The 13,379-nt window shown below is 39.1% G+C and overlaps 1 protein-coding gene across 1 annotated transcript in view; it reads left to right on the top strand.

Annotated features, from left to right (window-relative positions):
* LOC132828337 (guanine nucleotide-binding protein G(i) subunit alpha-3) overlaps positions 1-13,379 on the top strand; it is a 33,024-nt gene that overhangs the window by 15,581 nt on the left and 4,064 nt on the right. The window contains exons 4-6 of the mRNA XM_060845356.1: positions 88-245; positions 1,788-1,916; positions 9,617-9,746. Coding sequence (XP_060701339.1) covers positions 88-245; positions 1,788-1,916; positions 9,617-9,746 — 417 coding nt within the window. The remainder of the gene's footprint in view (positions 1-87; positions 246-1,787; positions 1,917-9,616; positions 9,747-13,379) is intronic.

Here is a 13,379-nt window from a genome sequence, read left to right as displayed (position 1 = left end):
AAGTAAAGCCTCTTCACTTGTTTAAATGCACAGTACCATCCTGTTTAAGGTAGTTTCTGACCTTTAAAGTACTCTGTTTGTATGTAGGATGATGCCCGCCAGTTGTTTGTCCTCGCAGGAACTACAGAGGAAGGGATCATGACAACAGAGCTTGCAGGAGTTATCAAACGATTGTGGCAAGATGGTGGTGTTCAGGCTTGTTTTGGTAGATCCAGAGAATATCAGCTGAATGACTCTGCATCATAGTAAGTATTGTTTTTTTTAGTGCCAAAGTTATTTTATTAATGCAAATAACAAACACCTGTTTAGGCCAGAAAGTTTCATGGTCATAGTGTACCTGACTAAGGTCCATGCAACAAATGGTAGTAAACAACAAAAGTAAATTCACCATATCTAAATGCAAAAAGTTTCCTCAAAACAATGAATGAACTAATGCACAAATAGTTACATGGTTTATATCTAATTGCCTTCACAGAGACATGTTCGCTAGGTTTTGAAATAAATAGTCTATGGTTACGTAACATGTCTAAAAGAAAGTCAAAAAGGCAAATAAGGGGTATCACCCTGATAAAAGCTGACATAAGGATGTTTGTGAGGAAGGATCTTGGTTTGGAAAATCAGGATTTTAAAATCATAAGATAGAGATTAGGAATACCAAGGATCTATAAGTGTTGATGGGGAATACTTTGTTGTTCCCCCTAATGACACTTATAACATTGAACAAGACATTATTATAGCTTGTAACAAAGACAATTTAATAATTGTGTCTTCATATAGATAGCACCAATAAAATTAGCAGAGATGATCTGGCAGGTGAATTTTATTTGTGCCAAGTACTTAACCTTTATTGATCATCTTCAACCCTAAAGGAAGATAGTCAGCCAGAGAGGTGGACATGATCATAATTTTAATTATAAAAGTCTGATGTTTATTTACTGATGTAGAAGTAGAACATACACAGCTCGGACAGATCTATTTTTATCAAAAATAGCTTTACGTAAAACGCTGTCATTGTGAGTCTTTTGTTTTCATGGATTGATGATACTTTGACAAAGATGGTATGGCATCATGCATTTTGTTTTCTTTTCCTGATCAACATGGTGATTGCTTACCAGATTATCATTAACTTATCAGACTATCATTGTCATTAACTGCATAAAATGTTATCCAAACTAGATGTTGACTGACACTGTTTCTCCTGTAACCCCACCCCCAGCCTGCCTTTTTACATTGACTGTACCAAACAACTGAGCATTCTCCCCAAAATGGAAAATTAATAGCATGCACCTACTTTTGTGTAGAAGTGCACTGGTGCTCAAATATTAGAAACTGTCACTACACCAAAAAACTAGGGTAAAGCTCACAAGATATTGTGCATAAAATTGTTTTATGACCGAAATGTAAAATTACTTTCTAAAAGTTGAATAGCCTAGAGGTGCACAATAGTAGCATAATGGTACCAGATGGATAATTTGCATTTATGCAGCATCTTGAGGTGTCAGATCTCTAATCAAAGAAGTGTGTACCTTAAGTAATTTATGTAATTTTCACAAAAACTAACACATTGATTTGCTCTGACAAGTCAGTGTGAAATTGGAGCTTGAGCTCTAGCTCATCTAACCCATTCTCATTAGATTCTATCAGTTACTCTTCAATCAACAATACTTAAATTATTGCATGTAGTGATTAAAAGTAGTGACCATTGGCCTATCTCTTGGAAAATTAATTGGGTTAGATTTAATAGTATATTTTCACTAAATTTGTCAATTCTAAATCATTTTCTTTAGTTATTTGAATGATTTGGATAGAATTTCCTTACAAGGATACATCCCAACTCAACAAGATGTTTTGAGGACCAGAGTGAAAACTACAGGCATAGTGGAGACACACTTCACCTTCAAAGATTTGTATTTCAAGTAAGTAGTAATTCTGTTTCACCCAAGTATGTACTATTTGTAATGAATCATTTCATAATATAAATAAACATCATTGCCAGCAACACAAGTTATGGAAAATTGTGATCATTTTTGGATTAAATGTCAGTTTTGAAAAACTTTAATCTATGTAAAATGACCATAAATTGTTATGACATAACTTAAGCAAATGAGATTAATCAGTCGCATGTATTTGTTGTGTATGTTGTTGAAGTGGTCATCTGACTCCATACATGAATGCACAATGGTCCGTCTTAACTAATTAAGGCAATGAGTTGACAGAAAAAACAATCTTGATTTGATACAGAAGGAAATAAGCTGAATTTATTAAAAACATATTAAAGGGCAGAAAGGTAGCATTTAAGAAAAAGTAAATAAAAATGAAGTACTGGGGAAAACCCAGCAGGTCTAGAGGCACCAGTGGAGAGAGAGGTGATATTGGATTCAAATCTGTGTGTTTTCTGTTCAATGTTTTGTCTGTTTCAGATTCCCCAACATCTGCAGTATTTTTGTTTGTTAAAGAAAAAGTTTAAAAGAAGTATTGGTGAAAACAATGAGCATCAGGAGGGAAGTCAGTGATATAATGTCACTTGACAAGTAATCTAGAATCCCAAGCTAATATTCTGGGTCATAAGATCAAGCTCCACTATGGCACATGTTGAATTGAAATTTCACAAAAATCTGGAGAGAAAAAAACAACCTCATGGTGCGCATGTAATCATAGTCTATTATTTTTTTAAATAAAAACAAACCGCTTCAGTAATGTCCTTTGAAGGAAGGACACCTGTCATTTCTATCTGTTTTCATCTAAATATGAATCGACCCACAGCAGTATGGTTGAAACAGCCAAGCGAGCCATTTGGTTGTATCAAACCACTACAAAGCCTAAAGAATGGAAAGAAATGAAATTGGATAAGTCAACTGTCATCGACTAGGCACTGGAAATTACCATGAAAACTCAGCCCTATCAACCTTCCAAAATTCTCCATGCTAAAATGAAGAACTGTCCCACAGATTAGCCAACAGCCTGAAATAGTCATACTTTCAATATTTTGTTACAATGTGCCACACACCACCATCACCTGGCTATATACTGCCACCTTGGCAAGAAGACCACTGAAGGTGTTGCCACAGTGGAAGACCAGATCCTGCAAAATGTCATGGCATTAGAGAATAAGAAAACCTTCTGATTGTAACCTACTGTTCCCCATTACCTCCATCTTGGCTGGTGACTCAGTCCTACATGTTGAATCCCACTTAAAGGAAACACTGAAGATGGCAGGGGACAAAATGTATCTTGGATGAAGGACTTCAATTTCATCAACAATATGACTCGATAGCACCTATATGATTGAGCCTTAAAGGACATAGTTGCTATGCCCTAATTATGTTACAAATGAACCAATAGAAAAGAAAAATCTACTTGGCTTCATTCTTGCCAGTGCACCTGCTGCAGTTGTCCAGCCATAATGATTCTGGTAGAAGTCTTTGTGAAACTGAAGTTGTGTCATGTACATTGAGGATATGATCCAATATGTGGTGCATTACTATTGGGCTAAATGGAACACAGAACAAATCTAGCAACCCAAAACTGGGCATCTATGAGGTGATGTGGGCAACCAGCAGTAACAGGATTGCCTTTGTCACAATCAGTAACCTAATGATCCACTCTTGCCATCATGTTTGGGCGGTCAACTCCAGTTTAATAGAGTGCCAGAAGGCATGCCAGAGCAGAAATAAGCTTAACTAAAAGTAAGCTGTCAACTTGGGAAAACGACAACATAGTACTTTTGTGTCAAACAGCAAAAACAGCATGCTATAGATTATGCTAAGTGATCTCATAGTTAATGAATCTGATCTAAGCTGTACAGTACACCCCACATAGTGGTGAATGGTAGTAGATAATTAAACAATACACGAAACTCCATAAGTATTCCCATCCTCAGTGGGCAAAGCCAGCAGATCAGTTTAAAAGACCTGGCTGAAATTCTTATTTCCACCTTCAACCAGAAGTACCAAGTGAATGATCAGTCTGCTGCCTCCTTCATCACCAGCATTTCAGGTGCCAGTCTTCACCAATTCAAAATCACTGCAAAGCCTCTGAGCCCTGACATACAACCTGGCCAGAAAAAAAACTGTAGACTTGTGCTGCAACACACTAGTTGCATTTTGACCAAGTTATTTCAGTACAGCTGCAATACGGGGATCTCTGGACAAGTTGGGAAATTGCCCAACTCTGTCATGTGCACGTAAAAGGTAAATCCAATCTGACCAGTTGCCACCTTAGCTGCGTTGCCTCAATTCTCAGCAAAATAATGGCAGGAGTTGCTGACCTTGACTTTGAAGAGGCATTTGCAAAGGAATAACCTGCTCATGCTGTTCAGTTTGGCTTCCATCAGAATCAGTCAACTCCTGAGTTCATTCTGTCCCCTTTCACATAGTCGCTGCCTAGCAATTATTTGGCATTAACTTTACCTGTGATTTATCAACCCAAGCCTAGATGTTGTCCAAGTCTTGCTGCAAATGGCACTTATATTGCTTCAGTCAATGGAGTGTTGCAATGATACAGGGAATTGTGCAATTATTAGTGGTGATTGTCTAAAGCTGATGAAAAATGCTGTACTCCAGGGGAGATAAGAATGATTACCTCCAAGGTGGCATTCAACCACATGGAGCATCAAAGAGCCCCAACAAAATGGAAGGATGGGAATAAGGAAAAATTCTGTTGGTTGGAGTCCTACCTATGATAAGAAAGATGGTTGAGACTGTTGAGGGTCAACTATGTTAGACGCAGTCCATCGCTTCAGAAGTTCTTCTGGATAGTGTCCTAGGCCTGTCCATGTTCAGCGTCATTTGTGACATTTTAATCACTGAGGCAATCTGTGCCATTTGTAGCAAGACTTGGACAACATCCAGGCTCGGGCTGATAAGTTGCAGATTAAAGTTGTGCTAAATAATTACCAGGCAATACCACATACAACAGGACAGAATCTAACCGTAGCCCCTTGATATTTAAATGACAATAACATAATGTTAATAGTGGGGAGAATTCAATTATGGAATCCGTATTAACCAGAAACTGAACTGGACCAACCATATAAATGCTATGGTTATGTCAGCAGGTTGCATACTAGGAATTCTCTGTGATTAATCGGTCTCCTGTCTCCCCAATTACCTGTTCACCACCATCTACAAGACAAAACTCAGCAGTGTGATGGAATCTGTTCTGGTTGCCTGGATGAGTGTAATTCCAACAACATTGAAGCTCACCGCTATTCAGACCAAAGGATCTTCTATTGATCCTTCATTCACTCCCTTCAAAATGTACTTCCCTCACCACTACACAGTGACAGCTATGTGTTCCATCCATATAATGCACTGTAGTTATTCACCAAGGCTTCTGTGAAGGCACCTACCAAACTTAGGACCCCTTGCACTCAGAAGGATGGGAGCAGCATATGAATGGGCGCACTGCCACCTGCAACAATTTCTTCTGGTTTCTCACTATCCATTCAGAGTGATAGAGATGTACAGCATCTCGGTTCAACCCGTCTATGCCGACCAGATATCCCACCCAATCTAGTTCCCACCTGCCAGCACCCAGCCCATATCCATCCAAACCCTTCTTATTCATATATTCATCCAAATGCCTCTTAAATGTTGCAATTGTACCAGCCTCCACCACTTCCTCTGGCAGCTCATTCCATATCCATACCACCCTCTGTGCCCCTTAGGTCTCTTTTATATCTTTCCCCCCTCACCCTAAATCTATGGCCTCTAGTTCTGGACTCCCTGACTCCAGGGAAAAGACTTTGTCTATTTTCCCTATCCATACCCCTCATAATTTTGTAAACCTCTATAAGGTCACCACTCAGGCTCCAACGCTCCAGGGAAAACAGCCCCAGCCTGCTCAGCCTCTCCCTGTAGCTCAGATCTTCCAACCCTGGCAACATCCTTGTAAATCTCTTCTGAATCCTTTCAAGTTTCACAACACCTTTGCGATAAGGAGGAGACCAGAATTGCATGCAATATTCCAACAGTGGCCTAACCAATGTCCTGTACAGCTGCAACATATCCTCCCAACTCCTGTACTTGATACTCTGACCAGTAAAGGAAAGCATACCAAATGCCTTCTTCACAATCCTATCTACCTGCGAATCCACTTTCAAGGAGTTATGAACCTGTACTCCAAGGTCTCTTTGTTCAGCAACATTCCCTAGGACCTCCCCACTAAGTGTATAAGTCCTGCTAAGATTTTCGGCGGCACAGTGGCTAGCACTGCTGCCTCACAGCACCAGAGACCCGGGTTCAATTCCCGCCTCAGGCGACTGACAGAACCTCTGTTCTCCCCGTGTCTGCGTGGGTTTCCTCCCACAGTCCAAAGATGTGCGGGTCAGGTGAATTGGCCATGCTAAATTGCCCGTAGTGTAAGGTAAGGGGTAAATGTAGGGGTATGGGTGGATTGCACTTCGGCGGGTCGGTGTGGACTTGTTGGGCCGCAGGGCCTGTTTCCACACTAAGTAATCTAATCTAATCTAATTTGCTTTCCCAAAATGCAGCACCTCGCATTTATCTGAATTAAACCCCATTTGGCCATTCCGGTCATGATCCTGTTGTAATCTGAGGTAACCCTCTTCACTGTCCACTACACTCCAATATTGGTGTCATCTACAAACTTACTAACTGTGTACCTCTTATGCTCGCATCCAAATCATTTATGTAAATGACAAAAAGTAGAGGGCCAAGCACACATCCTTGTGGCATTCCACTGGTCACAGGTCTCCAGTCTGAAAAACAACCCTCCACCACCACCCTATGTCTTCTACCGTTGAGCAAGTTCTGTATCCAAATGTCTAGTTCTCCCTGTATTCCATGAGATCTAACCTTGCTAATCAGTCTCCCATGGGGAACCTTGTCGAATGCCTTACTGAAGTCTATATAATCACATCTACCGCTCTGCCCTCATCACTCTTGGAAACATTCTGCTGTTCCTTCACTCACTGAGTCAAAAATCTTGAACTCCCTTCCCAATAGTACTATGTGTCCCTACACTTCAAAGACTGAAGCAGTTTAAGAAAACAACACCTCCATGGTGGTCAGGCAGTAAAAATTGGCCTAACATGTATTGCTCATATTCTAGACAATTTTACAAGGGCATTGTAACCATGTTGCCTTTCATAGTTGTTCTCCGTTCTCAAGCTAAATGACTTTATGAGCTGAAAATGTGTTGCTGGTTAAAGCACAGCAAGCATCCAAGGAACAGGAAATTCGACGTTTCGGGCCAGAGCCCTTCATCAGGAATCTGAAGGGCTCTGGCCCGAAACGTCGAATTTCCTGTTCCTTGGATGCTGCCTGACCTGCTGTGCTTTAACCAGCAACACATTTTCAGCTCTGATCTCCAGCATCTGCACACCTCACTTTTTACTACTAAATGACTGCATGGTAAGGCACCTCCTTGTGGACTATCAAAGCAGCTGCCATATCTGTCATTCTAAGGAACAGTAGAACCACTTTCATTGAAACAAAAGAATTGTAATACAGCACAAAGCCAGGACTGTTCTAACTCACTTCCTGCCACCTAGTTTAAAAAAACGGTACAGTGATAATAGTTATTATTCATAGTAGCATCTCAACTAGCCTACAGCATACATGAGGAAAAACCCAATGCATGGAGAGCTACAGAAACCATAAGTCACCCCTTTTTTATAAATATTGAGTTTAATTTTAAATCTACCAAATTTAAGTTTGTGCAATGTCAGAAAAATTTTCTGAATTAAATCTGATTTGCATTTGTATCGAAACAGTTTTTGCTATCTGAAAACTGTTGCTTTCCGGCACTAAACAAATTGAGCCAGTGCAGGTTTATTTGAAATTCACAATGGAGAGCAGCTGTTTTCATTCTTCAATGTTGCTTCATATGTTTACATCCAGTTTTAAGGCTTTATGTTAACTTTGAAACATTTTCACGTTTAGTAAACTTTTTATGTGTAGAAAGCTGAGTTGGCACCTGGCATACTTGTGTATAAATTGAGAAGAAAGGTGTGTTAGTTAAGGACTAGGATCTGATTTGAATTCTGTCTGCCAGCATTTTGTCTGTGAAGTTGCATTTATAATGCTAAACAGCAAGATGGATGGCTGAGTCATTCCCTGATAATGTACTTGGATTTGGATGAATGTGGAAAGAAGTGTAATATTGCTTTTGCACCAAGCAATATGAAATCTTTTCATTATTCTCCAAGTTAGTTCATCAATTATTTAATTTTTACAGGTGTACAATTTGAAATATTAACTCTTTCTCTTTCTGCACATCCTGGCAGGTTGGCTGAGTATTTTTAGCGTCTTTGTTTGGTTTGGAAAGTATTCCCTTGTCTAATATTTTAGAGTTCTCTTTTTAAAACCTAATTTATTTGATGTGTTGAAAAAAATCTAATTATACTATACAATATGTTGAGATGAAAGATGTGAGATTTTTATATTAAAAGTTTAGGATTTAAATTTTAAAATGGTGGTATATGGGTGTTGGTTACTTCCAACGACTCATTCCTTAAAAAATCAGCTAATTCATTCAATTCTTCTGGAAAAGTAAACTGATACAGTATGCATCAGACAACAAGGAGCCCCTTGAGTGTTATGAATATATTTATACTAGGGTAGCATAAAACACATAAAGGTAAGGTGGTTGATGCACAACTTGTTTGTTTTTTTTTCAGAATAGTCAAAGATTGGCTTGAGGTAATCTAGAGATTGAAAGTTTTTTATGACTGTAAAAACTGAGTTCAGAAGCAAGTAAAGAAATTTTCCAGCTCCGTTAAATAGCTTAATTATCTCGGCACGCAGTTTGTATATCCTCCAGACTAAGTGTGTTTAGTTAGAAATCTGCTGGTCAGTAGAAACTGAGAAGGTCTAGGTATTCAGTTTGTGAATATTTGCATAAGACTTTAGTTCGTAGGACAAAAAACTGGGGGAGTCAGTTTATTCTAATTAACACGTTTGATAGAGGTGTAATTTCTCTGCATTTGTCACTGAAAAGTGGTGTCATTGGAGGTCAATGAAACTTTGTTTTGCTGAGTGTTTTAAGATTTTCTTAGTGTTCTATATTTAGCTTGTCTTTGCTGTACTAAACTTGTATTTTGTTGTTGAAGAATCTCTGAAGCTACTTGTGGCTCTGTTTCTACGAACGACCATCACATTAACTATGTTTTTTTTAATGATCTGTCAAGCCGGGTTTCATTGGAGATTTGATTTATCCAGTAGTGCCACCAGTTGGAATCATCATAATATGCCAGATATACTTTAATACCATTTTAATACAAATGATAAATGAACACTTCCATTATGTAAGCAGTTACAGTAAAAAAGATTTCAAAAGTTGATAAATGAGCTCTTGGAGTCCTACCAGCCATTTTTAGGCTATATTCCTTTGTGGCTGTATTGAATTCAATATTACTGTAACTTGTAGATAGTATATTGGACAGAAATTTGATTATCTGTAGAAGCTTGTGTATAGAACTTTAAAAATTCATTGCTCAGATTCTACATGATAATACATATATCTGTATAAAATAGCTTATCATGAAATCTGTGCAAGATGTTACTGTATCACACTTTGTGCATGTGTCTAATTATGCAGAAGACTGGTAATGGTTTGAAATTAATTTATTTGGCTTTTTTTAAAATTTTAGGATGTTTGATGTAGGCGGTCAGAGATCAGAGCGGAAGAAGTGGATACATTGCTTTGAAGGTGTAACTGCAATAATTTTCTGTGTGGCTCTGAGTGATTACGATCTTGTGCTTGCTGAAGATGAGGAAATGGTGTGTACATTTCATCATACGGTTTACGTTCATCTGGCGAGTAACTGGGCCAATTGATGCCTTTACAGCATTTCATAAACTGCCTGTTGAAATGATGTTCTTTGTTGCAGTTTCACAATTTGTTTTGCAAGAGTTGTCATATTTCAAGAGGAATGAAATTGATCATAATTATAAGTAATGAGTATTTAAAACCACAGTGTCAAAAAAGTTTATATTTTCTTTTTGTATTTACTCCAGCTGATGAGTAGGAGTAAATATAAAAATACAACCAAACTGGAACAGTTACCAACTCAATACTAAACATAAAGCTGAGTAATTTATATCAGCGACCAATGGAACTATACCTTGTTTAAAAATATGTAACGTTGCAAAACTTTAAAAACATTTTATTGGAACTGTACATAATATAACTGGAAAAATCTAGATTAAACTGGAGTACAACTTTGTAGGTCAGGAAAGAAAATGCTTAATTTCTTCTAAAGTGTAGACCGATTCAACCAACAATAAATTGAGTTGAAAGATTCTGTAAGGACCTATTCCATTTGCAGGCTGTTTCTGTGTCTCAAATCAGCAATATATATGGAAGAGAAATGTTGTTTGGTTGAAGGAGAAGTTCAAATGTGAGGGGTACAGTCAGGATTTAGTAGGGATTACTTCAGCTTTTACACAAGTGTTGTAAGTAAATTTCTGGCGTAGTTAACAGGATAGGTATGCTTGAGTTTCACTCAGTGATCCAAACTGCAAACTAAGTGAATTTTTCACAAGTTACATTACTAGTTTAGCCCTTAGTGTTTACATGAGCAACATGTAATTAGGAGCAGAAATAGGCTACTCAGCTCTTTTGAGCTTGCTCTTCCATTTAACGCCACATGCAGGGTTTGTATTTTGAATACCACATTCCCATCTACCCAATAACCTCTGATGCAACTGCCTAACGAAAATCTACATCTATAAGAGAAACATCTTGATCCCTCTTCCATTGTCTTCTGTAACAGAGAAATCCAAAATAAATATTCTGCGGAAAGCGTTTATAGGAAACACACATTTTGGTACTTTAGGGTTTGTTGTTTCTTATAAATACTGCATGTAGTTACGGGGACATTATTAATATGTACATATTGGTTTTAAGAGCATTTCATACTAGGTGAAGTGTGCAGAATTAAATTATTATAATTTTGGAATTATTTAAATTGCTCAGTCAGTGGTAAGAACTGAACTCGCAATAAACATGGTGATTGTGTTTTGACAATACTATTTAAAAGAAGGAAATAATCTTTTTAGTAGATCATCTTTTATAGTTTTGTTTCAGGCTTGGATAGGCATGTCATTAATGACATTGTGGCTGAATAATTTAATCAAGCATTTATGGCACCTCTTTAGAAAATGTATATGTTTTCTTCTTTCTCTGTCTCTCCACCCTTTCTCTGGCCCGCCTTCCTTCTGGCACCTTAGCCCTGCCCTCTTTCTGCCCACCCAACCCTGACCATCTCTTTGCCCCCACTCCCCTCACGCTCTCACTTACTTGCTCGCGCTCTCATGTGCTGTCTTTCTGCCCCCCAATTTCTATCTGGCCCCACCACATATCACCCCTTCTCTTCCCATCGGTGCATGACCGTAGATTTATAAGGAGACCACTCTAATCTTGAGCGAGAATTCAGATTTGAAAAGTTAAAAATCACTTTAACGCCAGGTTGTGGTCCAACAGGCTTATTTGGAAGCACTAACTTTGTGAGCCCTGCTCCTTCATCAGGTGGTTGAATCTGCACAACCATCTGATGAAGGCGAAGCGCTTCAACAGCTAGTGCTTCCAAATAAACTTGTTGGCCTACAACCTGATGTCGTAATTTTTAAATTTGTCCACCCAAGTCCAACACTGGCACCTCCAAATGGTGATTTTAAAAAACTCCCTAAAGTTATAGGGTATGATGGTCATGACACACACAATGTGAAATAGCACTTGCTGTAGCTTTACTGTGTGACTTTTTATGTAAAAGTCTTTTGACGAGGTTGCAGAGGGGTCAGAGAAGGGGGATTGCACAGAGAGAAGTAGTGGATGGGGCCAGATAGAAATGAGGGGCAGAAAGAGCAAGTCAGAGTGCAAGGGAGGGGGTGGGGTCAGAGAGCTGGGCAGAAAGAGGGTGGGGCTAATACCCCAGATGGAAGACGGGCCAAAGGCCCCAGATGGAAGACCGGCCAAAGAGCAGGATGGCACCCAAAAAGATGTAAACATTGAAGTTCTAAATTGGAGAAAGGTCAATTTTGACAATATTAGGCAAGAACTTTCAAAAGCTGATTGGGTGCAAATGTTCGCCGATAAAGGGACAACTGGAAAATGGGAAGCCTTCAGAAATGAAATAACAGAAGTCCAGAGATAGTATATTCCTGTTATGGTGGAAGGAAAGGCTGGTAGGTATAGGAAATGCAGGATGACTAAAGAAATTGAGGTTTTATCTGAGAAAAAGAAGGAAGCACATGTCAGGCATAGACAGGATAGATGGAGTGAATCTTTTCGACTAAAGGCAGTTGGAGTATACTTGAGAGAAATCAGGAGGGTAAAAAGGGGATACTAGATAGCTTTGGCAAATAGAATTAAGGAGAATCCAAAGGGTTTTTACAAATACCTTAAGGACAAAAGGGTAACTAAGGAGAGAATAGGGCCCCTCAAAGATCAGCAAGGCAGCCTTTGTGGGGAGACGCAGGAGATGGGGCAGATACTAACCGAGCATTTTGCATCAGTGTTTACTGTGGAAAAGGCCATGGAAGATGTAGACTGTAGGGAAATAGGTGGTGTCATCTTGCAAAAATGTCCATATTACAGAGAAAGAAGCGCTGGATGTCTTGAAACTCATAAAAGTGAATAAATCCCCAGAATCTGATCGGGTGTAACCTAGAACTCTGCGGGGAACTAGGAAATGATTGGTGGGTCTCTTACTGAGATATTTGTATCATCAGTAGTCACAAGTGAGGTGCCGAAAGACTGGAGGTTGGCTAACATGGTGCCACTGTTTAAGAAAGGTGGTAAGGACAAGCCAGGGAACTATAGAACAGTGATACTGACATCTGTGGTGGGCAAGTTGTTGGAGGGAATCCTGAGGGATAGGATGTACATGTATTTGGAAAGGCAAGAACTGATTAGGGATCGTCAACATGGCTTTGTGCTTGGGAAATCATGTCTCACAAACTTGATTACGTTTTTTGAAGAAGTAACAAAGAGCATTGATGAGGGCAGCGTGGTGGGTGCGATCTATGTGGACTTCAGTCATTCAACAAGGTTCCCCATGGGAGACTGGTTAGCAAGTTTAGATCTAATGGGATAGAGGGAGAACTAGCCATTTGGATACAGATCTGGCTCAAAGGTAGAAGAGAGAAGGTGGTGGCGGAGGGTTTTTTTAGACTGGGACCCTGTGACCAGTGGTGTGCCACAAGGATTTGTGCTAGGTCCACTATTTTTCATCATTTATATAAATGATTTGGATGTGAACATAAGAGTTAGTAAGTTTGCAGATGACACCAAAATTGGAGGTGTAGTGGACAGCGAAGAAGGTTACCTCTGATTACAACAGGATCTTGATCACATAGGCCAATGGGCTGAGGAGTCTCAGATGGAGTTTAATTTAGATAAATGTGAGGTGT

The sequence above is a fragment of the Hemiscyllium ocellatum genome, chromosome 26 (genome assembly GCF_020745735.1).
Source record: "Hemiscyllium ocellatum isolate sHemOce1 chromosome 26, sHemOce1.pat.X.cur, whole genome shotgun sequence".
In the NCBI taxonomy this organism is placed as follows: domain Eukaryota; kingdom Metazoa; phylum Chordata; class Chondrichthyes; order Orectolobiformes; family Hemiscylliidae; genus Hemiscyllium; species Hemiscyllium ocellatum.
This window is presented reverse-complemented; position numbering and strand designations above follow the sequence as displayed.